The sequence below is a fragment of the Mirounga leonina genome, unplaced genomic scaffold (assembly GCF_011800145.1).
Source record: "Mirounga leonina isolate KUSES-001 unplaced genomic scaffold, KU_Mleo_1.0 Mir_101097, whole genome shotgun sequence".
Classification (NCBI taxonomy): Eukaryota; Metazoa; Chordata; class Mammalia; order Carnivora; family Phocidae; genus Mirounga; species Mirounga leonina.
Window position 1 is genome coordinate 28,254 of NW_023270062.1, and position 27,779 is coordinate 56,032.

Below are 27,779 nucleotides of genomic sequence, written 5' to 3' on the forward strand. Positions count from 1 at the left end.
TGATGGGCGTTCTCTCTGCCTCCTGAATTTGGATGTCTGTTTCCTTCCCCAGATTAGGGAAGTTTTCAGCTATTATTTCCTCAAGTAAAATTTCTGCCCCCTTTTCTCTCTCTTCTTTTGGGATTACTATAATATGAATGTTATTACATTTGATGGAGTCACTGAATTCCCTTAGTTCTTGTGTTACATAATTCTTTCTGTCTTTTGTTCAGCTTCATTATTTTGCATTATTTTATCTTCCATATCATTTACTAATTCCTCTGCTTCTTCCATCCTTGTGGTCATTACATCAAGTTGATTTTGCATCTTGGTTATAGAATTTTTTTTTCAGCTTGACTAGGTTCTAGATCTTCTATCTCTGCAGTAAGGGACTACCTGGTGTATTCTATGCTTTTCTCAAGCCCTGTGAGTATCATTATGTTTGTTGCTTTAACATCTGGATCAGGCATGTTACTTATATCTGTTTCAATTAGATCCCTGGCTGTGACCTTTTCTTGTGCTTTCTTTCTGAATGAATTTCTCTGTTTGGCATTTTGTCTAAGTCTTTGTCTTCTCTGTGTTACAAAACCTGTTATGTTTCCTGCTTCTGAGAGAAATGGCTTTATGAAGAAGAGGTCATATAGTGTCCAGGGCCTGGTGCTTTATGGAGTGTGTCTGGTGTGTGCTGTGTGCACCCTGCTGATAGGTTTTGGCTGCTTTAACCTTCAGGCCAGTCATCCACAGAGGCTTTCCTTGTCTGTAGTGGGCAGTATTTGGACCTTGGCCAGAGTGTGGTGAGTTTTAACTAGGTGTGCTCTGGTCTTCTCGTTAAATGAGACCTGATGCTACTTCCACTACAACTTGCAGAACTCTCTGGTCAGGAAATGTGGTGTGGACAAAGGTTTCTGCTGGTCTTCTAGGAAAGGGCCTACTGTGCTTGGACTGAGGCAAACTTGACCCTGAAGGGCAGTACTGACATAGCACAAGAGTGTGGGACCTGGTGTAAGCAATTTAGGCAGCCAGTGTGGAAGCTGTTGTGCTGAAGTTGGTTCTGTGTTTATGCTGAGGGGTGGGAAAGGGACATTGAACCAGCTAGCCCCTTTGTCCCTGGAGGGGGGTCCCTGAGGTGCTCCTCTTAGGGAAGCACTCCAAGAAGAGCAAATAACCTCTCCCATGTGTGTCTCAGGCATTTATTAGATTGCTGATTTCATGCTGTCCCTCTTTCTGTTTTTTGCCTGCCTTCTCCCCAGGAGTAGAACAGTGCCCTTCAGGCTTTATCCCAGCCAAGCCTGCTGACTTTTAAAACTCCAGCCTTTAGGGACATGGTGTGGGTGGTAGCTTGTGCTGGTCTTTTGGGGGAGGGTTTTACCATGCTGGGCCTGATGGAGGTTTGACTGAGAATGGCAGTCATGCCAGAGTGCGGGGTCATGAAATTTGGATCTAGCAAGCTATGCAGCCAGTGTTGGGGCTGAGCTGCCCTTGGCAGGTGGCTCTGCATGTATGCTGAGTGGGGAGGGGAATGGTGTCCACTGGCTCCTTTGTCGCCAGAGGCTCCTCTGTGAAAGCTACTTCTCAGGGACATGCTCCATGAAGGGTGAATAATCTCCCCCTTGTGTGCCCCAGGCATTCCTCAGATTGTGCAGTCTGCTCCTGAGGTTGTTTGCCTGCCTTCTCTCCAGGAATGGGACAGCACTCTCCGGGCTCTATCCCAGCCAAGCCCACTGACCTTTAAAACTCCAGTCTTTAAGCCCCACTGATTACAAGAACTCATGAAAATCAGCCCATCTAATTTTTCCAGCCAATGAATTTGGGGAAGTATTCTCTTTGTGTGTTCCCCTGTGTGTTCCTCTCTTTCACCCTTCTCCATGACCATAGCTCCCCTCCCTGGGGCAACACCTGCAATCCATTTCTCTCTCAAGCCATGTCTCTGGACTTCCTACCTTCCTTGATGTGGCCTCTTCTCTCCCCCTAGTTGTGAGGTTTGCTCTGTCATCCTCAGGTTGATTTCTTGGGTATTCAGAATTAATTGTTGGTTATCTAGTTCTTTTTGAGAGAGGAGAGGAGTGTAGGGTACTCCTACTATGCTGTCATCTTAGCTCCTCCTTTCAGTAGGTTGACTTTTAGGGGTGATTGGGTCATGAGGGTAGAGCACTCATGAATAGAATTAGTGCTATCATAAAGGAGATCCCACAGAACTACCCAGGACCTTCCACCATGTGAGTACACAGCAAGAAGATGCTGGCTATGAACCAGGAAAATGGTCCTTGTCAAGATACAACAATGCTGTTGCCTTGATTTTGGATTTTCCTGACTCCAAACTTGTTGTTTATAAGCTACCTAGTCTTTGATAGTCTTTTTTAGATGCCCAAACAGGACTAAGACATCACTCCTTAACTACCTTACTTAAAATTATAAAGCTCACTACTTCATTCCAGCATTTCCTGGCTCCCTGTCTGCTTTATTATTTTTTTGGCCCTTATTATCATCTGATGCACTATGTATTTTATTTAATTTTATGTATTTTCTGTCTCCCAGACTGGAATATAAGCTCCATGAAAGCATGGGTTTTTCTATATTTTGTTAACTGTGGTGTTGCCCATACCTAGAACAGTGCCTGAAACATAGTGGGCACTAAGTAAATATTTGAATGAATAAATAAATATACTCTCTAATACCACTTACTACATTGTATTATAATTTGCTTGTTCACAGTAATTACATAGTAGGCACTCAATAAACATTTGATGAATGAATGAAATACAAAAGATTTTATAAACTCTAAAGCATTCAGTGCTATATTATTATGAAGTGGCTACCTTGTTCCCTTTTAGGCCACAACAATGAGGCTGCTTGCTGCTATTCTTAAGAACTGCCTCTACCCTTTCCACAAGAGGCAGCACTTTATTCTTACTCCCCACCCCCACACCTGGCCACTTCAAAATCATTTAAAGCCTCTGCTATACCTGGCACTTTAAACCCCAAATTTTCTTTTTTTTTTTTTAAATTTTATTATGTTATGTTAGTCACCATACAATACATCATTGGTTTTTGATGTGATAATCCAGGATCCATTGTTTTCATATAACACCCAGTGCTCCATGCAGTATGTGCCCTCCTTAATACCCATCACTGGGCTAACCAATCCCCCCTCCCCCTTCCCCTCTAAAATCCTGTTTGTTTCTCAGAGCCCGTAGTCTCTCATGGTTCATCTAAACCCCAAATTTTCAAACTCTACTGTCAAACACATAGGAGCTCAGCTTATGCCCCCCATTTCCAAATACAGGCTTCCCCTGCTATCTGAACATATAACATTCCTATGAAACCTTTCATAAGCCAGAATGACATAAAGCAAAGAAACAATTACCATTAATTTTATACAGAAAATATTCTGAGCATTCCCAGGTCCAAAAAAATAATCTCTCTTAGACTTTTTTGATATCATAGGACACATCTTGCTAATGGATGCACAAAATAAATCCAGATGAAGCACAGACACAGTTCAAAGCTATGGCAGCTTGATGCTGAGATGCTGAATGTAGTTTTCAGGGAAAGAGCTTGGTGGCACCACTCTTGCTACAAAGGGTGCATGCTACCTCTGTAATGGCTCACTGCAAAACAAATGCTGAACACTTTTTTTTAATCTTTTTTTTTTTTTTTGTAAAAGTGAAAATTCTCTTCAAATTTCTTTTGGTTAGCAAAAACAGGTACTAATGTAGGTCTTTCATTAAAGTGAGTGGCATAACATGAACTTTTGAAAAGCAGGGCTACTTGTACTTGCCTGAAGACAGAGATCTCTAAATCCCCACACCCATTTCTATGGCTGACCTGATATCTAAAACACTTTATACTTTCCAAATCACTTTGTGCACATTTTTTTTCATTTGATCTCCACATCAACCCTGTAAGTATCAACATCTCCATTTTTTATGTGAAGAACCAGAGGCCCATAAAGGTAAGTGGTTAGCCTAGGATCATACACTTAATAAGTACTAACTCAGGGCTGGACTTCAGATTCTCAGAATTCAAGACTTTTCACCTCATTGTAAATGACTTTATAAACAATCCAACAAGAAAAATAAATGACCATATGAATAAATTAATAAAATGCATGTACAACTCTTAATTGGCAGAGAATATGCACATTCCATGCAGTAATGAGGAAGGACAACACCCAAATGGAGTTTTTCCACTCAATTCTTATACCATTAATTATCTACCATTCATTTGACATGGAACTCACCCTACACAAGGAACATAAAAGTGAGAGCTAAAGTTTTCCCAGAATGAACTGCTCCACGGCTTAGAGGCAAGGGAGTTAGTGAATGGTATTGGGGAGTGGAGAAAAGGAGGGACAAAGAGGAATCATTAACAACCTCCCCTCATTCTCCACTCGTTTAAACTATAGGCAACCAAGGAAGGGGTTTCCCTGGAAAATAATTTGTCTATTCATATGTCTGTCATTCATTTAATCATCCAACAAGTTGTGTATTCACTGAGAACTTCATAGTGCAAAAGCCTGCTAGTGGAGGTTACAGTGAAACAGTCATCTCTAGGGAAACTAGCTGGCAAATAAGGGAGAGAAGATATGTATATGTATACTAAAGACTGTAATTTGAAAGATTTAAGTGTTGTGGGAGAGGTGCAAAGAACAAGGTGGAGGATTCCAAGGCATGAGGAAATACCTCCAAATTTGGGGAATAAGTAATATCCTTATAGAATGGGCCTGGTGTCTGGGCCTAGAAAAATGAGTAGGATATGAGCTTGAGATTGTTAGGGAATGAGAGGGGGAGGGCAAGTGGTGGCAATTTCTGAAAACACTAAGGGGGAAATTGTGAAGCACGTCCTGAAAACTTTGAGTTGTTCATTGTGGTTGGACTGTGGGGTGCAAGAGAGGAAAAATGGGCACCAAGACAGCAGAATATATGCTAAGGTTAGCTTCTGATTTCCACTGTGAGCACCCAGAACACAAGGGAGGAGCACATAGGTTGGATGGAAAAAGGAGATGGGTCCTCCCAACAAGGCTTAAGTTTCCTTGTTCTAACCTTGAGCCCTCCCATAATGGTCTTCCTTAAAGCCTTCTGGAAATAGGACAGCTAGAATGAGTTTCTCTCCACATTCAGTTCAATCTTATTTATTCAAGGTACATTCAGTCTCCAAGGAAAGACTTTACCACAGCAAAAGGCTAGGGCTATGGTCTTGTCCAGCAGTGAAGTGTTTTTCTCTGGCTGGAAAAGGCAGGATCTTTGCTGGGTGACTAACTACCTGGATTCTTTCCCCCTTCCCAGCTTACCACCCTGGGCCTTAATCAAGTTTCTCAATGGGACATCTGGGTACTTAACTTGTCCTCTAATGAAGGATTTGCCTGGGCACCTCTACCTGTTAAGGCCATTTTTCCTAAGTGGCTCTATTTCCTGAACACACCTCTTTGCTTGGGAAATCCAGGCTGCAAAGAATGATGTAGGAGGCTCAATTATCTTCAGAATTCACCTTCCTCACCCTTTATCTCACTTCCCTTTTTTCCCCTTCTGGGATATAAATCATTCCACACTGAAGTTCTGTAAACCACTTCCACATTTAATTTTTCCCTTGATTTATTGCCTTGCCACTATTTGAAGCTCTTTTCTTAACAGTAGCCTGTATGAAAAAGCAGTAGGAGCTTTTGTTAACTAGAAGCTCAATGTAAGTCAGCAGTATGATGTGGCCACTAAAAAAGTTAAGGCAATTTCATTAGAAAGAGAGGGCCCAGAAGGAGGGTGATGAAGGCTTTTGTTCTGTTTTACTGTTCCACCCTGAGAGTCAGCTTCTGCTGCCTTACCACCCTGATTAAGGATGTTGCAGATGGAGAGGGCCGTTGTCCTGAGAGATTGCAATCACATTGGCCTCCTGATAGTTTCTCAATAGACTAGGCACATTCCTTCTTCAGGGCTTTTAAAGGGCTCTTCTCTCTACCTGAAACATTTCCCCTAGTTTTTGACATGGCTATTCCTTTATTTCATTAGGCCTCTGTATGGATATCTTCTCTCCAGAAAGGCTGCCTCTGACTTCATTGTTCAAAATAGTTTCTCCCATCATTCTCTATCTCCCTTTATACTGCTTTGTTTGTCTTTGTAACATTAATCATCTCCTGATACATATTATCTGTTTCTCCCATTAAAATATAAGCTCCATGAACATAAAGTATTTGTTTGTCTACTGATATATCTAAAACAGTGCCTGACACATAGTGAGAGCTCAATACATGTTTGAATAAACAAAGTACTTCATAGCATTTACTTCATGGTACTATAATTTATCTTTTCACTCATCTTGTCCCCACTAGAATCTTATCTAAGAAACCTCTTTTTTTTTGACATTTAATTAGCCAATGCCTAGCATGGAATGTATTGGATGAATGGTTGGGTGTCTTGTCAGGGATGTTGCAGAGGGGTTTGAAACATTGGGTGGGGTTTGCCTAAACCCACGCTGCCCAATTCAGTAGCCACTAGATACATGTGGCTATGGAACACTAGAAATGAAGCAGTTGGTTTAAGATGACTGATAAGCTGAGACTTACATTTGCAAATGTAAAATACACACCCGATTTTGAAACCTGGGCATAAAAACATGTAAAATATTTCATCAGCAATATTTTCATTGAGTATATATGTTTAAATAGTAATATTTTGATGTATTGGGTTTAATAAATTATATTCTTAAAATTAAGTTCACCCATCTTACTTCTTCTTTATTGTGGCTACCAGAAAATTTGAAACTACATATGTGACTAGAATTATATTTGCTTGGAGTAGCACTGCTCTAGAGATTTTGATAAACTCCATGTTTAAACCTTGACCTTTACAAGCTTGTGAGGGTATGTGTTGGGGGTGCTGTAGAGGTGGGTCCTTGTAATTAACACAGAAGAGAGTTCTCCATAATCACTGTTCCTGGGGGACTGGTGACAGCAGGACCAAATAAGTACCAGGTCAAATAAGCACTATGGTTTGTTACTCAACCTCATCATTCTCATTCCTGCCTTCTCTCACCCAGATTCTTTAGAGCTGCTAGCAACAAGCCAGATTGAATGGTTAGAATTTTTCACCTCCTTTCTTAGTTTCATGCCCACCCTGACAGTGAGAACAATGAATAGATAAATGGTCCAAAGGTGAGCTACAAATTCAAAAAGGAGAATCTAGCCACAAGCACCTTGGATAATCTACACCCAGCAGAATTCCACTTTGGAAAGTCTCTCTTTTCCTGATAAGCAATTTTAGCCATGTAACCAATTCCCGTCAGAGCTCTGTGCTGAGTTATCCAAATAGAGAGAAGAAGAAGATACATCATCTGCTCTTTAAGGGGATTATAATAAGTTTGGGAAACAGAACCTATGTGTGTGGAAAGTTAAACAAGAACACAAAACAGTCATCCAAGAAATGTTGAGCAGAGTGTGATTAAGAGCCAAATAAATGACCCAGAGTGTTAATGCTTTAGGAATTCAAATCAGTGTCAACTCCAAGGGTCAAGGAAAGTAGAGAAAGCTTCCTCACAGAGGTGGTACTTGAGCTGGACCTTGGAGGATCTGTGTGTTGTTACAAAATCCTAGATTTCCATAGGTTAAAAGGCCCTCAGAGACATAGTGTACTCCACATTATGTGGATAAGGAAATTGAGACTCAGAGAGAAAAGTCTCATGGTAAGTAAGGAAGAAGTTGGTATTAGAACCAAGATTTCCTCGTTCCCAGTATACTACTTTCTCCTTCAGGTGCTAAGGAAGGATGGTGTTCTAGGTATAAAAAAGGCCCAGAAGCGCTCCCTGCTCAGCACGGAGTCTGCTTCTCCCTCTGACCCTCCCCCCTCTCATGTGCTCTCTCTCATTCTCTCTCTCACAAATAAATAAATAAAATCTTTAAAAAAATAAATAAATAAATAAAAAATTAAAAAAAAAAGGCCCAGAAGCCCTAATGCCTTAACACTTACTCCTCAATCTGCCCCCCTCCCAACACATACACAACATATACACACACACACATCTCCAAACCTTATATGGGATCTCCCTTTCTGTTCTCCTCAAGACCAGGTTAACTTAGCAGATAATACAGATAACACTGAATTCAAATTCCAGTCAAACACCAATTCCTTTTTATTTAGTTAGAGATGGGCCATGTGTTGATGAATGGCCTCTCTGATGTAACCTGCCATCTCAAAAGCCTTAAGGTTGAGAGGCCCTCCTTCTGTTCCTTTTTGTCCCATCACCACAAGGTATACAGACTCAATCTGAACTACAGTCACTGCCTGGCTGCTCCGACTCTGGCCTTTGGTGCGGAGGTCCATGGTGTTGTTGCCCTCAGTGTAAAGGCTGTCCCGAATCAACAAGCATTTGGTCCCTGCAAGGGTGATTCCCTGAAGAAACAACTTCTCTCTCCCCTCTCTCGCCAGCAAGATCTGAATTTCTTCCTGGGTCAACTGGAACAAGTTGCCTTCGGGGTAAGAAGCTAACAACCAGGGTGGGGAATTGGTGATAATCGCTGCATCACAGCACATCCCAGTTTGTAGGAAGAGGGTGATGCAGTCTTGCCAGACCTCTTCGCTGATATCCCCTATGCACTGCATGATTCAAGTAAGCTGTCTCTAAAAGATGAATAATGTTCTTTCTAGTAATTTGGTCTGCAAAAGAAGTTTGTTAGCAGTTGGTTTAAGATAACTGATAAGCTGAGACTGAAATAACCTAAAAATACAGTCTGTTTCTGATAGTCTCTCCCCAGCAGCAAAGTGGAGGAGGTCTTGGTGACTTGTATGAAGTTATGGCCCAGCTGCCCTCTGCTGTGATTTATCAAGCTATCTCTTGAGCATGAGTGAGGTCACAAAGGCTCTGTGACTTTTTAAATAGTCATCATCCACCACATTATGGGTGACTTTTGGTAGCAGCTTTTTGAAGGTGTACCTCTAGCTATTGAGATAGAAAATGGAGCAAAGTATACCTACTTCCGTAGGATACCATGGGAAGAACACCAACCCCCAATAATGGAAAAGCCCTCAAAGTAGAACATAAGCGGGCAACAATCGAGTTGGAGATTTGGTTATAAAACAGGACACATTTGCTGCAGCAACTAGCATTTCAGATGTTGGCTAATTTTGCTGAGGCCTGAGCTCTAGGTACAAAGTCAAAAGTCCCACAGACTCAGCAGTTCACAGCTCCTTTTGGGAAAACCACAATAGCCTCCTCATGGATTCCCTGCCTTCAGACTCTTTCCTTCTAGTTTATCTTCTGGCCCACACCAGCTGTGAGTTTAGAGTTATTCATTCCTATCTAGCCATTCAGCAAGAGAGACCCTCCTTCTGTTCCTTTTTGTTCCTTCAAGTACCAGAGGTGGTACTTGAGCTGGACCTTGGAGGATCTGTGTGTTGTTACAAAATCCTAGATTTCCATAGGTTAAAAGGCCCTCAGAGACATAGTGTACTCCACATTATGTGGATAAGGAAATTGAGACTCAGAGAGAAAAGTCCAAAAGTCCAAAAGTACTTGTGCCAAGTACTTTTCTAAGCACTGGGATACAGTAGCAAACAGAGAAAAACCTCATGGAAGTGACATCATAGTGGGGAAGACAAATAATAAACAGATGGTAATAGTATCTTTTTTTTTTTTTTAAAGATTTTATTTATTTATTTGAGAGAGAGAATGAGACAGAGAGAGAGAGCATGAGATGGAGGATCAGAGGGAGAAGCAGACTCCCTGCCGAGCAGGGAGCCCGATGCAGGACTCGATCCCAGGACTCCAGGATCATGACCTGAGCCGAAGGCAGTCGCTTAACCAACTGAGCCACCCAGGCGCCCTAATAGTATCTTTTTTACTGAAAATATTTTGAGTCCAATACTTTTTTTCCCAAAACTTCTCTCTTATTCCCAGGCTTTCTTTACTCTAGTGGGGACCCATTTGACTTCTGATTCTTCTGCAACCTTTGGCAAGCTACTGCTTGTCCCTTAATTTCCTCTGAAATGACGTCAACTTGCCTTAAGGACGAAATGTTAGGGGAAATGGTTAAAGTTAATGGTGGATAAAATCTGGGATAGCTTTGAAAATTTATTTATGCAACAAATATTTATTAAGTACCTACTGTATGCCAAGTTCCTGCCTCACAAAGCTGACATCGTAGATGGGGAGACAAAAAAATAAATGACACTTATAATATATCAGCTTTTCCAACTCCCAGACTGTTATTTTTTCTATCACAGTCTGATTCAGAGAGTACCACTGAATGACTGCACCTGTCGGCACCTCACCTGAGAGGTGGTCTGGTGGGCCTTTGGTCTTTTTCCCACATCTGTGATGACAAAAATTATGAGGCCACTGCAATCGTCTGGGACTTAACTAGGTTAATGATAGTAGACTAGTAAAAGAGGGGAGTGAGAGAAGGATATGCTTATACATCATTTCAGAAAGTATTCTATTGTGACTTGTCCAAGGTCTCACAGCTCTGAAGCTTTTCAGAAACCCAGTTACCAGAATGGGATTATCTGTGCTATCTTGGTAAGGTGTCATCACTGTTAACATTAGAGAGTAGTGGAATTATATAGGTGCCCAGAACTCTTACTGCATTAAAATGTGTGAGAAGGGAGGCAGTACTCGAGTCTGGGACTTAACTCCTGGGACAAACCTGTAGCCCAAACCAGAAAACCGCCAGCTTCCCACCACAAAGGGCATTTGCCAGGAAGCAAGATGGCGGGAGAGGCCACAGACAAAGTGTCGCGATAGAAACCTCCAGGAGGATCACATGACGAGAGCTTGTGCCATGACAGAGAGGGCGGCGAGGGGAACCTGGGTTGAGCAAATAGGCAGCTGGAGCGGTGGCGGCAGCGGGAGCGACAACCCAAGTGGCACTGAGGGCTTCAGGTGGCGGGAACATGGACCATATCACGGTGCCCAAGGTAAGGAGGAGAGTTAGGAGAGGCTGGGAGCCCCGAGCTCTCTTCAGGTATCCAACGGAGAGCCCAGGCACACCCTCTCAAACCTTTTCTGGGAGCTCTTTGACGCCTTCTTCCCGCGCTGGGACCTGCGTTCTCCCCTTTCAAGCAAACTGAACTTTTCTCAGGACCCGCCTTCCGGCGGCGGCGCTTCACGCGACGCGGGGTGCGCGCCTGCCAGGTCCCTCTCTGCCCTGCCCCTCAGACCCCAGTTCCTTCTGGCACCCCAGCAGTCATCTCACACACCTCCTTACTCCAGCCTCTTACTACACACTCGCCACGCTTGTAACCGCCTTTCTCGAATACCCCACAGGCCATCGCCTCCCAGAGAGTTACTTCCTGTGTCCGGCGTTTTCCTACCCTCCTCTTGATTCCCTCTGCCCCTAACCTGCCACGAAGGCTGCCCGGACCACCACCACTGCACCTCATCCAGGGCAGTTTTGGGTTTTGGGGATTACAGCATCTCTCCAGCCCAAGCTGGGCTTATGGGTGAAGGAAGGAGATGGAGCACAGTAGACCTGGCCCTGCTCAGCCACGAGGAAAAACCCAAAAGTTGGCATCGCCAGACCAGTTGGCGCCTGCTTACAGCAATCGCCAGTTAGAGCCACTTCTACTTTTCTTTTTAGATCCTCCCTCTTCCCTCCCCATCGCTAGCCTCTTTTTATTCCAAATCCGTCTACTTCCTGTCAGTTTTCTTTCTGCCATCTGAGACTGAGGATCAGGAAGAATTCACACAACTAGTCTCTGCTTAATTTTTTCTTTCAATCAATACAGACGCAGCTCAGGCTAACTGAAGTCCACATAAAAGTCCAGTATGTTTTAATTGAAAAAAAAAACATGGTTTTTGAACCCAGAACACTTAAATTAGAACGCTGGTTCCCCCAGCTACCAGCTGATGACTTTGGACAAATTATTTTACTTCTCTGAGCCTTTCTTTCTTCTTGTATTAGATGGGGATAATGAAATTTTCTCTGCTCACTTCACAGGGTGGTTGTGAGGACTATATAAAAAGACATGTGTGAAAGCTTTTTGTAACCAGAAAAATGTTCTACCTACTTGTTAACTTAAGATTATGATGCTGTTGGGCAAAGCAGGAAATGTAACCTTCAAACCTCTCCTTTAATGACTCCTTCTTTTATTTTTTAAAAATGTTTTATTTATTTATTCATTAGAGTCAAAGAGAGAGAGAGAGGCAGAGGGAGAAGCAGGCTCCCCGCCTAGCAGGGAGCCCGATGCGGGACTCGATCCCAGGACCCTGGGATCATGACCTGAGCCGAAGGCAGACACTTAACCATCTGAGCCACCCAGGCGCCCCTAATGACTCCTTCTTTAGGCCCTTTCTCTGTTGAAGATAATAACATCCCTTGTAGTATACAGCCTTACCTTTTTCTGGGTCCCTTCCTCTGCAGGTCATGTCATCTGCACCAGGTTCTCTGGCATGATATAGGAAGGTGGCATCATCAAAGCAAATCATCTGCTACCCAGACTCCCTCTTTTCCCGACCCACTTAACCCTGGGCCACCCTACTTGCCTAGTTCAAAATTATTCCCTTTTGCACCTGGTGGCCATACAGTACATCATTAATTTTTGATGTAGTGTTCCATGATTCATTGTTTTCATGTTAACCCCCAGTGCTCAATGCCCTCCTTAATACCCATCACCGGGCTAACCAATCCCCCCTCCCCCGTCCCCTCTAAAACCCTCAGTTTGTTTTCTCAGAGTCCATAGTCTCTCATGGTTCGTCTCCCCCTCCGATTTCCCCCCTTCATTTTTCCCTTCCTTCTCCTAATGTCCTCCATGGCTATTCCTCATGTTCCACAAATAAGTGAAACCATATGATAATTGACTTTCTCTGCTTGACTTATTTCACTTAACTTAATCTCCTCCAGTCCCATCCATGTTGATGTAAAAGTTGGGTATTCATCTTTTCTGATGGCTGAATAATATTCCATTGTATATATGGACCACATCTTCTTTATCCATTCATCTGTTGAAGGGCATCTCAGCTCCTTCCACAGTTTGACTATTGCAGACGTTGCTGCTATGAACATTGGGGTAAGCACCAGACTCTTGATTTCAGCTCAGGTCATGCTCTTGGCTCAGGTCATGATCTCAGGGTTCTGGGATCAAGCCCTGCCTCAGCCTCCATGGTCAGTGGGGAGTCTGTTTGAGATTCCCTCTCTCCCGCCCCCTCTACCCCTCCCCCTTGTGCCTGTGTGCTCTTTCTCTCCAAAATGGATAAATAAATTAAAAAAAGAATTTCTCCCTTTTTATTTGACCTCAGAGAGAGCAAGGAGGCAGAACTACCCTTTTGCTTGAGTATTAAAATATTAAAATAGTTAAAATATTAAAATCCTAATGCTGGGAGATTAAAGCTATAAACTGGGCTAGCTGTATAGTAAGGGAGAAGATGCCATTATCCCACTTATATCAAAATAATAATAGCTGCTACTACATTGAATATTTAACTATGTGGCAGGCACTGTGCTAAATGCTTTACATGAAATAGGTCTTCAGTCCTTACATCAACCTATATGGGAGGTACTATTATTATTCCCATGTTACAGATGAGCAAATAGACCCATAGAGGTGAAGTGAGTTGCATAATAAAGATAGGAGTGCTCAGTTTCAGACTGTTGTAAAGATGAGGTTAATGCTCAAGAAAACTTTAATTGGCATCATGCCCAGACTCCATTTGTACTGCATGGATGATGGCATTGTTACTCTTGGAATATAAATAAAAACTCCAAGTGAAGACTTAGTTCTTTAAATAAAATAGGCATTTCATTTTGTGTCCAGCAGAGCTGCATGCCCACAAGTGGTATGCTGCCACAAGTCTGTTTTATCTTTTATTATTATGAGTTTCTGGGAAGGATTAGGGTTGCAGTAATGGCTAGGGATTAAGATAGCCTCTCTTGTTAACTCACTGTATCCACAAAAGGAAGAGTTGTCTTGTCCATCTTAGGACAAAGAGATAACCATGAGCTTGTCAGTCATTAGTTCTGTATGTCAATGCAGAAGTGACTTTTATTTTTGGCTCTTGTCTTTTTTTTCTCTTGGAAAGACTTTTTAAAAAAACTATTGAAGTGTAACATATATAGAGAAAAGTTTATGTCTACGTAATATAATCTATTACAAATTATTAATATAAATGTATACTCCATGAATGTTCATAAACTTCACACACCTGTGTAACCAGCACCCAGATCAAGAAACAGATTCTTCTTCTACTCAGTACCCCTCCCAAGGGTGACCATTATCCTGACTTCTAACAGAATAATTTTGCCCTTTTTTTGATACTTAATATACATGAATTCATATAGTATATACCCTTGCGTCTGGCTTCTTTTGCTCAACATTATGTTTGAAAGATTCATCCGTATTATTCCTTGTAGTTAGAAATCATTCTCATTGCTATATAGTATTTCATTTTGTTAACATGCCACATGTGATTTATCCATTCTTCTGTTGATGGGGAATTTCTAGTTCTGGCTATTACAAGTAGAACATTTTTTTTGGTGGATATACATAAGCAGTTTTGTTGGGATATACACAGGAATGGAATTTCTGGATCATAGGATATGCATATATTCGCCTAGAGTAGAAACTACCAATTTTGCACTCTCATCACCTATGTATGAGAGAGGAATTATCTTTGTAAGTTATAGCTTTATGGTTTAACAATGGTTTTTGTAGCACCTCAGGGCCAACCCAAAAGTTTAGTGACTGTCCTGTCCAAATCAGAATTTGTCCCTTTTACTTCTGTGTCAGCACCTAGAATTCTTAATTACCTTTCCTTCCCAGAATGGAAGCTTATTAATTAGGATTTTTTCAGTTAACATTTGCTGAGTTTCAGCGGGCTTAGAAATGTACTATAGTGGTTAAGAGGGTATGTTTTAGAGCCAGAATGTCTGAATGCAAATCTCAACTCTACTTAACCTCTTAATCTTGGCAATTGTGTACCTTCTTTGTGCCTCAGTTTCTTTTTCTGTAAAATGGTGGTAATAATAATAATACCTATCTCACAGGGTAGCTATAGGGATAAAATGAGTTAATATTTGTAGAAGTGCTTAGAACTGCCTGGCACATTATCAGTGCTTAATTTAGCTACCAATTACTATAATCACCATCATTAATTGTTATTTACAAAATGCAACATTGCGAGTTGTTAAGGATACATGGCTCTCTTAGTTATAGCAACTAACTGCCTTCTAAGATATCTTAATCAAGTAATAAGTTGAGATATTAAGCATAAGATTCACAAATGAAAGTAAGAACTTTCATGAGAGGGACAAATGAAATACTATCAGAGATTAGAGGCAAATAAGGTCTTGTTCCAGATGAGTGTGACGAGTATGAAATGAAGAAAGTTTTATGGAAGAGTGGGATTTTGACTGAGTCTGAATATTATATAGGATTTTACTCTTCAGAGATTGGGGAGGTGAGAGGGACTCCCTACCAAGGGAACTGCAAGACCATAAACTCAGAGGGAGGTAACTCATTAGGGCAAGGGAATGAGAGGAATGATATATTGTAGATTGTAGAGGCTTGAATGTTGCACTGATGAATTTGAACTTGGTTCTACAGTTAACCCTTGAACAACATGGGTTTGAACTGTGTGGGTCAACTTACATGCATTTTTTTTTCTCCTAAATGCAGTATAATACTGTAAATGAATTTTACCTTACTTATGATATTTTTAATAATATTTTATTTTCTCTAGCTTAATTTATTGTAACAATACAGTATATGATATACATAGCATAAAAATATGTGTTAATCAACTGTTTATATTATTGGTAAGGCTTCCAGTAGTAGTTAAGTTTTGGGGGAGTCAAAAGTTTTATGTGGATTTTCAACTGTGTGGGGTTTGGTGCCCCTAACCCCCAATGTTGTTCAAGGGTCAACTGTATAGGTAGCAAAGAGCAGCTAAAGCTTTGTAAGTCTAGAAACCCAAATATAAAAGTTAGAAAGGAACTTTTAAATGATCTTAATAAGGAATGGGAATGCAGTTTTTTTTGGCATGATGTAAATGTTCTAAAATTATATACTGTGGTGATGGTTCTACAACTCTGTAAATTTACTAAAAATCAATGAATTTTACACATAAAAACAAATGAATTTTATGGTAAGTTCCATAAAGCTGCTAACAAATAAATACATGAGTAGGTAAAAAATAAGATCATCTAATGATAGTCCAAACCTCTGATGTCACAAATATGGAAGCTGAGGCCCAGATTGCTGAAGTTTCTTCTTCAAGGTCAGTCATCTAGCTAGTGGCAGAGCAGCATTGTCTTTTTGTTGTTTAGTATGCATAGCAGGTTCAAACTATGATAAATTGTGTGAAATTGCCATTGAAACAACAGCCAAAATAATTGGAAATGCCAGATGGGTATAGAATGCCATTCTGGATAATAACAATAGTAATAGTAATAGTAATAATAATAATAATAATAATAATAATGCTTTACAGTACTCTACTGGTTACAAAGTGCTTTTCAAGCCACCCTACCTGCTCTCAAGATTACTATTCACAGGAAACTTTCCTAAAGCAAGATAATTTTTGGCTTGACTGCCAGGAAACTAATATCCAGATTTAGTGTTCAATTATGTTAACTGTTTTAGCCCTTGTAGTTAGTATAATTACTTCCGCCTCCTCTTCATGACTTTGATTTTCTCTGTGTGTGTGTGTGTGTGTGTGTGTGTGTTTTATTATAAACCACTTCAGATTCATTTAGGGTATAAGCGGGGTCAAAATAAATCAAGATAAAACTGGGTAAAGTGTTCTTCTTTATCAAGTAAATGTGATTTCCTTTATACATATATATGTATATATGTATATTTTAAATATTTATTTAAAGTTTAGTTAGTTAATATACAGTACAATATTGGTATCAGGAGAACATTCACTGATTCATCACTTACATACAACACTCAGTGCTCATCATAAGTGCTCTCTTTAATACACATCACCCATCTAGCCCATGCCCCACTCACTTCCCTCCATCAACCCTCAGTTTGTTCTCTATCATTAAGAGTCTCTTATGGTTTGTTTCCCTCTCTCCTTTTTTCCCACCTTCCCATATGTTCATCTGTTTTCTTTCTTAAATTCCACATCTGAATGAAATCATATGGTACTTGTCTTTCTCTGAATGACTTATTTTGCTTAGCATAATACACTCTACCTCCATCCACATTGTTGCAAATGGCAAGATTTCATTCTTTTTGATGGCTGAAAAATTATATATCTTCCTTATCCATTCGTTAGTTGATGGACATTTGGGCTCTCCATAGTTTGGCTATTGTTAATAATACTGCTATAAACATTGGGGTGCATGTACCCCTTCAAATCTGTATTTTTGTATCCTTTGGGTAAATAAATACCTACTAGTGAAATTACTGGATCATAGGGTAGTTCTATTTTTAACTTTTTGAGGAACTGCCATACTGTTCTGCAGAGTGGCTCTACCAGTTTGCATCCCCACCAATAGTGCAAGAGGGCTCCCCTTTCTCCACATCCTGGCCAACACCTGTTGTTTCTTGTGTTGTTAAATTTAGCCATTTTGACAGGTGTGAGGTGGTATCTCATTGTGGTTTTGATTTGTATTTCCCTGATGATGAGTGATGTTGAGCATCTTTTCATGTGTCTGTTAGCCATTTGGATGTCTTCTTTGGAGAAGTGTCTTTTCATGTCTTTTGCCCATTTCTTAGCTGGATTATTTGTTTTTTGTGGAGGGGGAGGGTGTTGAGTTTGATAAGTTCTTTATAGATTTTAGATACTAACCCTTTATCAGTTTGCAAATATCTTTTCCCATTCTGTAGGCTGCCTTTTAGTTTTGTTGATTGTTTCCTTTGCTGTACAAAAGCTTTTTATCTTGAACTCCCAATGGTTCACTTTTGCTTTTATTTCCCCTGCCTTTGGAGTCATGTCTAGCAAGAAATTGCTGTGGCTGAGGTCAAAGAGGTTGCTGCTTGTGTTCTCCTCTAGGATTTTGATGGCTTCCTGTCTGACATTTAGGTCTTTCATCCATTTTGAATTTAATTTTTTGTATGGTGTAAGAAACTGGTCCAGTTTCATTCTTCTGCCTGCTGCTATCCAGTTTTCCCAGCACCATTTGTTGAAGAGACTGTCTTTTTTCCTTTTTTTAAAAGATTTTATTTATATTTATTTATTTATTTATTTATTTATTTGAGAGAGAGAGAGAGAGAGAGAGAGAGAGAGAGAGAGAGAGAGAGAGATCACAAGCAGATGGAGTGGCAGGCAGAGGGAGAGGGAGAAGCAGGCTTCCGGCTGAGCAGAGACCCTGATGCAGGGCTCGATCCCAGGACCCTGGGATCATGACCTGAGCCGAAGGCAGACACTTAACTGACTGAGCTACCCAGGCATCCTGAGACTGTCTTTTTTCCATTGGATATTCTTTCCTGCTTTGTCAAAGATTAGCTGACTGTATAGTTGTGGGTTCATTTCTGGGTTTTCTAGTCTGTTCCATTGATTTATATGTCTGTTTTTGTGCTACTACCATACTAGCTTGACGACTACAGCTTTATAATGTAGCTTGAAATCCACAGTCATGATGCATCCAGTTTTGTTTTTTCTTCTTAAGGATTGCTTTGGCTATTCGGGGTCTTTCATGGTTCCATAGATATTATAGAATTGTTTGTTCTAGCTCTGTGAACAATCCTGGTGGAATTTTTTTTTGAAGAATTTATTTATTTATTTAAGAGAGAGAGGGAGAGAGCACATGTGAGCTGGGGTAGGGGCAAAGGGAGAGGGAGACTTCAAGAAGACTCTGTGCTGAGCAAGGAGCCCAGCTCTGGGCTTGAACTCAGGACCCTGAGATCATGACCAAAGCTGAAATCAAGAGTTGGTTGCTTAACCGACTGAGCCACCCAGGAGCTCCATGGCTGGTGGTATGTTGATAGGGATTGCATTAAATGTGTAGATTGCTTTGGGTAGTATAGACATTTTAACAACGTTCTTACAATCCATGAGTATGGAGTGCTTTTCCATTTCTTTGTTCCCCCTTCAATTTCTTGCATAAGTGTTCTATAGTTTTCAGAGAACAGATCTTTTACCTTTTTACTTAGGTTTATTCCTAGATATCTTATTGTTTTTGGTGCAATTGCAAATGGGATTGATTCCTTGATTTCTTTTTCTGCAGCTTCATTATTTGTGTATAGAAATGCAAAAGATTTTTGCATGTTTTTTTTTTAAAGATTTTATTTATTTATTTGAGAGAGAGAATGAGAGAGAGCACATGGGGGGGGGTCAGAGGGAGAAGCAGAATCCCTGCTGAGCAGGGAGCCTGATGCGGGACTCGATGCGGGACTCGATCCAGGAACTCCAGGATCATGACCTGAGCCGAAGGCAGTCGCTTAACCAACTGAGCCACCCAGGCGCCCAGATTTTTGCATGTTGATTTTATCCTGCAACTGTGCTGAATTCAAGTATTAGTTCTATCAATTTTTTGGTGGACTCTTTTGGGTTTTCTACATAGAGTATCATGTTGTCTGCAAATAGTGAAACTTTAGCTTCTTCCTTGCCAATTTGGATGTCTTTTATTTCTTTTTGTTATCTGATTGCTGAGGCTAAGACTTCCAGTAGTATGTTAAATAGTAATGGTGAGAGTGGACATCCTTGTCTTCTTCCTGACCATAGGGGAAAGGCTCTCAGTTTTTCCCCATTGAGAATGTTATTAGCTGTGTGTCTTTCATATATGACCTTTAGGATGTTGAGGTGTGTTCCATCTATCCCTACTCTGTTGAGCGTTTTTATCAACAATAGATGTTGTATTTTGTCAAATGCTTTTTCTGCATCTTTTGACAGGATCGTGTGGTTCTTATCCTTTCTTTTATTAATGTGGTGTATCATGTTTACTGATTTGCAAACATTGAACCAACCCTGCAGCCCAGGAATAAATCCCACTTGATCATGGTTAATAATTCTTTTAATGTACTGTTGGATTTGATTTGGTAGTATCTTCTTGAGAGTTGTTTGCATCCATGTTCATCAGGGATATTTTCCTGTAATTCTCCATTTTAGTGGGGTCTTTGGTTTTGGAATCAAGGTAATGCTGGCTTCATAGAATGAGTTTGGAAGTTTTCCTTCCATTTCTGTTTTTTTGGAACAGTTTCAGAAGAATTGGTATTAACTCTTCTTTAAATGTCTGGTAGAATTTCCCTGAGAAGCCATCTGGCCATGGACTTTTGTTTGTTGGGAGATTTTTGATTACTGATTCGATTTCTTTGTTGGTTATGGGTCTGTTCAAATTTTCTATTTCTTTCTGTTTCAGTTTTGGTACTTTGTAAGTTTCCAGGAATTTGTCCATTTCTTCCAGATTGCCCAATTTGTTGCCATATAATTTTTCATAGTATTCTCTTAGAATTGTGTCTATTTCTATGGTGTTGGTTGTGATCTCTCCTCTTCTATTTGTGATTTTATCTATTTGGGTCCTTTCTCTTTTCTTTTTCATAAGTCTGGATAGGGGTTTATCAATTTTAATTCTTTGGAAGAACCAGCTCTTTGCTTCATTGATATTCTACTTTTTTAAAAAAAAATCTGTATTATTTATTTCTGCTCTCATCTTTATTATTTCCCTTCTGCTGGCTTTAGACTTTATTTGCTGTTCCTTTCCTAGCTCCTTTAGGTGTAAGGTTAGGTTGTGTATTTGAGACTTTTCTTGCTTCTTGAGGTAGGCTTGTACTGCTATATACTTCCCTCTTAGGACTGCCCTTTCTGCATTGCAGAGGTTTTGGACTGTTCTGTTTTCATTTTCATATGCTTCCCTGTATTTTTAAATTTCTTCTTTAATTTCCTGGTTAACCCATTTATTCTTTAGTAGGATGTTCTTAACCTCCATGTATTTGTGGTCTTTCCAAATTTTTTCTTGTGATAGACTTCAAGTTTCATAGCATTGTGATCTGAAAATATGCATAGATGATTCTGATCCTTTTGTACTAGTTGTGGCCTGATTTGTGAACCATTATGTGGTCTGTTCTGGAGCGTGTTCCATGTGCACTTGAAAATAATGTGTATTATTTTGCTTTAGGAGGAAATGCACTACATATATCTGTTAAATCCATCTGGTCCATTGTGTCATTGAAAACTGTTATTTCCTTGTTGTTGTTGTTGTTTTGCTTAGGTGATCTGTCCATCACTGTAAGTGAGGTGTCAAAGTCCCCTACTCTTATTGTATTATTATCAGTTAGTTTCTTCACGTTTACTATTAATTATATTTGGGTACTCCCAAATTGGGGGCATCCATATTTACCATTGTTAGACCCTTTTGAAGGATAAATCACTTAATTATGATATGATGCCCTTCTTTATCTCTTGTTGCAGTCTTTCTTTTAAAACCTAGTTTGTCTGATATAAGTATGGCTATACTGGCTTTCTTTTGACATCCATTAACATGATATATGGTTCTCCATCCCCTCGCTTTCTTTTTTTTTTCTTTAAGATTTTATTTATTTATTTGACAGAGAGAGGCACAGCGAGAGAAGGAACACAAACAGGGGGAGTGGGAAAGAGAGAAGCAGGCTTCCCGCCGAGCAGGGAGCCCGATGCAGGGCTCGATCCCAGGACTCTGAGATCATGACCTGAGCTGAAGGCAGTCACTTAACCAACTGAGCCACCCAGGCGCCCCTGTCCCCTCACTTTCAATCTGCAAGTATCTTTAGTTCTAAAATGCATCTCTTGTAAGCAGCACATAGATGGATCTTTTTTTTTTTTTTTATCCATTCTGATAGCCTGTGTCTTTTGATTGGAGCATTTAGTCCCTTTACATTCAGAGTGATTATTAAAAGTTATGAATTTAGTGCCATTGTGTTCCCTGTAGAGTTGGTGTTTCTGGTGATCTCGGGTCCTTTCTAGTCTTTGTTGCTTTTGATCTTTCTTTTTTCCCCACTCAAAGAATCTCCCTTAATATTTCTTGCAGGACTGGTTTAGTGGTCATGAACTCCTTTAGTTTTTGTTTGTCTGGGGAACTCCTTATCTCTCCTTTTGTTCTGAATGACAGCATTGCTGGATAAAGGATTCTTGACTGCATATTTTTCTCATTCAACCTGTTGCATATATCCTTCCATTCTTTTCAGGCCTGCCAGTTTCTGTGAACAGGTCTGCTGCAAACTTGATCCATCTTCCTTTGTAGGTTAAGGACTTTTTTTCCCCCTTGCTCCTTTCAAGATTCAAGTATTTTGTGAATTTGACTATGATATGCCTTGGCTATGGTCATCTTTTGTTGAATTTAAGGGAGTTCTCTGTGCTTCTTGGATTTTGAGGTCTGTGTCCTTCCCCAGATTAGGGAAGTTTTCAGCTATAATTTGCTCGAATAAATCTTCTGCCATTTTTGCTCTCTCTTCATTATCTGGGACTCCTATGTTACCAGTGTTATTATGTTTTAATACGTCACTGAGTTCCCTAAATCTACCTTCATGATCCATTACCTTTCTTTCCCTCTTCTTTTCAACTTCATTATTTTCCATAATTTTATCTTCTGTATCACTGATTTGATCCTGTTTCATTCATCCTCATTTTTAAGGCCTTCATTTGTTTTTGCATCTCAGTTACAGTAGTTTTAATTTCAACCTGACTAGATTTTAGTTCTTTTATCTTTGTAATAAGGGCAAGTGTGTCTGAGAGCCAGAAAAGCAGGATCAGCACAAACCCCCCTGCATGCACCAAGTCTACTAACGATAGAGTGCTGAAAAATTTCAGCTCTAGTGAATATTAGATCTAGCCTTTTTTTTTTAAACAAAGACATGAAAACTCACCTAGTTAAGACTCGACACACACAAGACAAGGTCCAAATACTACCAACTCTTTCCATCAGAGCCAAACAATGGTAGAGGCTTTAGTCCTGGGAGGTCTCAGAAATCAGCCTGTCTCAGAGAGGAATATGCTCCTGAGCATCCATAGAGGTTCCGTACTAGAGTGCAACAAGAGAGTTTACCCAAGAATGGCAGCATTCTGGGATTTTGGCTACTATTTTATAGGCATTGGAATAATTTTCCTCACCACCAAAACTTTCTTTGACCTCACTTTATACTTGGGAAACCTCAACTAAACTGTTACTTCTAGAAACCACTGTGATTTGTTGGAGGGTTGTGTCTTTTTAGATATCATTTTGTGGCTTTGTGGTGTAATTCTTATATGTTTTAGGAAGATTTTTTGATAAGCTCCATAAAATATTTATTATTTGAGAAACCCATGTTGGACAGGGAATCAAGAGACCTGGATTCTGGTCCCAGCTCTAATACTGACATGCTGTATGAACTTAGGCTTCATTTTTCTAGTGGGTAGAATAATAATATCTAACCTTTATTGAGCAAGTACTATATGCCAGACACTATTCTAATTGTTTACATAAATATTACATATGTGTATGCTCATTTAATACACAACAATACTACTGTCCTTATTTTAAAAATAAAGAAATGAAGACCTAGGAAGCTTAAGTAACTTTCTGAGAGCCAGTAAATGAAGCAGATAGTCTGTGTCTTAAGAGCCTGTGCTCTTAACCCCTGAACTGTACTGCTTCAATAGAATGAGAAGATTGGATTGTACCAGCATTTCCTAAACCTTGCTTTTGCTGACTGGTCCATAAGATAAGTTGTTTAAAAAGATAAAAAGGATTCTAAGGTAGAATATGTTGATACTACAAACACTGTGGAGATTCATAGTGAATTTTCACCTGTTTAAGTCTCTGAGAAACCCTGCAATAAAGAGACCTGCTTATATTATTTAACCCAGTGTTTCCCTAACCTGACCATAGAACTGCATGTGTGTTTACACCTATTAATGAGAAATGCTGGTGTCAATCTGGAAGGTTCATTCTAACTCTTAAGTGCTTCCAACACTTAATAATGCTAGATGTGTAGACTGAAATGCAGCATTCCTTTCTGAGTCTCGAATTTGCTTTAATTGGAGGGGTGCTGAGAAATAGGGTGTGAGGAGGCATAATTCAAGGCTAGTCTGGGTTGTATTTTAAACACTTGCTTCAAATGACTTTGTACATGTTGACTCAAAAGACTTCATTTGCCCTTCACCTTTTCCTTTCCTCCCTCCTGCCCCATTACATATTTTCTCACTTATTACTTTAAAGAAAAGACCTAAATCAGAGATGCTTGTTATGAAAGTAGGAGGACGCCTTTTTAATACATGCAGAGCACAGCAGTTGTTTTCATGACAAATGCTCTCTGCTGTCAGAGGTGATGCCACATGGGGCAGGGCTTATGTGAGACGTGTATGAAGAATAGATATCACATTGTTGGTCCTCCTGAAACCAGATGTCTTATCTTTTATTTATTTTTACAACATGTCCAAGTTATTACCAATAGTTGTGGCAAACCAGGAGATTAAATGGATTCAGAAGCCTCTGAAGTGCAACTGATTTCCTCCCTTCCTAGAACGGAAGTGTAAAAAAACATGGTTTATGGTCCACAGCTTCTCCAAGAGCAAAGATCTTAAAAATGTCAGAGTGCTCTGTCTATAGGCCAGGATTGCAAAACTAACAAAGCATTTGGGTGGCTCGCCTGGAAACTAGAGTCTATATAGTACCTAGTGGTGGTTAGTATCTTTTCTCCCCCTTTCTCTCTGTATCTCCTCCTCATCTCTCTCCTCTTTTCTCTCCCTCTCCTCCTTTTTTTTCTCTCTCTCTTCCTTCCTTTTTCTCCCCCTTTCTTCTTTACTCTCCCCTTTCCTCCTTTGCTTTCTATCTCCCTCTCCCCTTTTCTCTTCCCCCCACTCACACATGCACACACATGCACACACATTCATGTGCACGTGCACACACAAACACACACACACACATGCTATGGGACTCAGGTTTCTGTGGGATAAAAGCACGCTAGGCAGAGGAACCTTCTTACCATTACTCAGTCTCAGAACTGAGAGGACACTGGTGCCCATGAATAGAGAAGGGGGAGGAACTGGATAATTGCAGGTCTTCTATAAGGTTCTATATGCTAATAGACACAGGTTCCCTGCAATGTGGAGCCCTATAGGAAATCCATATCAACAGTTTCCATTTCCTCCAAGGCTTCCTTAGGGACTACCCACCAAGAGGCATATAGCACCCTTCATACGTGGACATTGTAGGCTTTTGTTAGGTAGTGACTTGTGCCTTAGCAGGAACTTCTTGAGTGGCTAATTTTTTCTCTTATTGAGAATCTCCTGCTGTACAAACCAAAGATGCTTTATAGTTTCAATTTCTACTCCTTACCTCTTGCCCATTCTTTTCCTGAAGTGTGACTTCTTTTCCTTGGTGTGAGAAAATGAGCCCCTATTACAACTGCCACTGATTTCTTCTATTAACCTAATCACAGTGTGTTCCTCTGGTAATGACAAGCCTACTTTCCTTTTAACTTTCAGTTGGCTGAAGTGATCACATGCTTTTACCCAACTGTTCTCACCAAGTTACATAGCCTCTTGTATACAGATTAAAGGAAATGGTATGTACTTATGCGTCTCTTGCAGCATTACTTTGCAGTCTTCCCCATAAACATTTTCTACCCCTCTATTCCTACCCTTCTTGTTCTGAGCCTGAAGATTACTGTGGATTCTTTTTTTCCTTCTTCTTTGTCCATTTGGACTGCTATAACAAAATACCAGAGACTGGGTGGCTTAAAACAAGAGAAATTTATTTCTCACAGTGCCAGAGGCTGGAAGTCTAAGATTAGGTTGCTAGTATGGTTGGGTTCTGGTACAGTTCCTCTTCTGGCTTGCAGACTGCCAACTTCCCACTGTGCCTTCACATGGGGGATGGGGGCAAGGAATCTCTCTGGAGACTCTCTTATAAGGGCACTAATTCCACTAATCTTATTTATGAAGACTCCACCCTCAAGACCCACATCACCTCCCAAAGGCTCCACCTGAAATACCATCACATTGGACATTAGGATTTCAACATATGAAATTTTCGGGGAATACAAACATTCAGACTGTAACATCTCCACTTGGGTTTTTGGCCTTAAAATGTCTCCTGGGTTTTAATAATTCTTTTTCATTTATCTTACACTGGGCCATCAGAATCTGGCTTTTCATTTAACTATTTATTCCTTCTCTAGCCTTGTCCTACCTCCCTCCCTTTTGTAATCTCCCTCCCTTTTGTAATTGGACACTTTTTTTTTCTCAGTGTAAATTCTTCTTTTAAATTTTATTTTATTATGTTATGTCACCATACATCATTAGTTTTTGATGTAGTGATCCATGCTTCATTGTTTTCGTATAACACCCAGTGCTCCATGCAGTACCTACCCTCCTTAATACCCATCACCAGGCTAACCCACCCTCCAACCCCTCTCCCCTCTTACACCCTCAGTTTGTTTTTCAGAGTCCATAGTCTCTTATGGTTCATCTCTCCCTCCGATTCCCACCCCCCCTTCATTTTTCATTTCTTTCTCCTAATGTCCTCAGGGAGAGAGGGAACATTCCTCAAGTTCATAAAATCCATCTATGGAAAACTCACAGCAAATATCATCCTCAATGGGGAAAAGGTGAAAGCATTTCCCTTAAGATCAGGAACATGACAAGGATGCCCACTCTTGCCACTATTGTTCAACATAGTACTAGATAAAATATGCAATGGAAAAAAGACAGTCTCTTCAATAAATGGTGCTGGGGAAATTGGACAGCCACATGCAGAAGAATGAAACTTGATCATTCTCTAACACCATTCACAAAGATAAACTCAAAATGGATGAAAGACCTCAATGTGAGACAGGAATCCATCCAAATCCTAGAGGAGAACATAGGCAGTAACCTCTTTGACATCTCCCACAGCAACTTCTTTCAAGATTCATCTCCAACACCTAGTGCAACAAAAGCAAAAATCAACTTTTGGGACTTCATTAAGATAAAAAGCTTTTTCACAACAAAGGATACAGTAAACAAAACAAAGAGGCAACCCACAGAATGGGAGAAGATATTTGCAAATGACACTACAGATAAAGGGCTGGTATCCAAGATCTATAAAGAACTTCTCAAACTCAATATCCCAAAAACAAATAATCAAGTCAAAAAAATGGCAGAAGACATAAAAAGACACTTCTCCGAAGAAGATATAGAAATGGCTAACAGCCACATGAAAAAATGTTCATCATCATTAGCCATCAGGGAAATTCAAATCGAAACCACATTGAGATACCACCTTACACTAGTTAGAATGGCAAAAATGGACAGGGAAAGAAACAACAAATATTGGAGAAGTTGTGGAGAAAGGGGAACCCTCTTTCACTGTTGATGGGAATGCAAGTTGGTACAGCTGCATTGGAAAACAGTGTGGAGGTGCCTCAAAAAATTAAAAATAGAGCTACACCATGACCCAGCAATTGCACTTCTGGGTATTTACCCCAAAGACACAGATGTAGTGTAAAGAAGGGCCATATGAACCCCAATGTTCATAGCAGCAATGTCCGCAATAGCCAAACTGTGGAAAGAGCCGAGATGCCCTTCAACAGATGAATGGATAAAGAAGATGTGGTCCATATATGTAATGGAATATTACTGAGCCATCAGAAAGAATGAATACCCAACTTTTACATCAACATGGATGGGACTGGAGGAGATCATGCTAAGTGAAATAAGTGAAGCAGAGAAAGTCAATTATCATATGGTTTCACTTATTTGTGAAATATAAGGAATAGCATGGAGGACATTAGGAGAAGGAAGGGACAAATGAAGGAGGAAATCAGAGGGAGAGATGAATCATGAGAGATTATGGACACTTCTTTTTTTAATATTTTTAAATTTTTATTTATTTATTTTTTTTAAAGATTTTATTTGACAGAGAGAGAGAGACAGGAGAGAAGGAACACAAGCGGGGGGGGGGGGGGGGGGGGGGGGGGAGAAGCAGGCTTCCCGCTGAG

The 27,779-nt window shown here is 40.2% G+C and overlaps 2 protein-coding genes across 2 annotated transcripts in view; one reads left to right on the forward strand and one right to left on the reverse strand.

The window, feature by feature from the left end:
- Nucleotides 1-8,102: 8,102 nt before the first annotated feature.
- LOC118009957 (profilin-2-like) lies at nucleotides 8,103-8,564 on the reverse strand. The gene has a single exon (XM_035004057.1). The coding sequence runs from the start codon at nucleotides 8,562-8,564 to the stop codon at nucleotides 8,103-8,105; it is 462 nt and encodes a 153-aa protein (XP_034859948.1).
- Nucleotides 8,565-10,827: 2,263 nt separating this feature from the next.
- MTMR8 (myotubularin related protein 8) overlaps nucleotides 10,828-27,779 on the forward strand; it is a 228,838-nt gene continuing 211,886 nt past the window's right edge. The window contains 1 exon segment of the mRNA XM_035004437.1: nucleotides 10,828-10,877. Within this exon segment, the coding sequence (XP_034860328.1) occupies nucleotides 10,854-10,877 (24 nt within the window). The 5' untranslated portion in view covers nucleotides 10,828-10,853.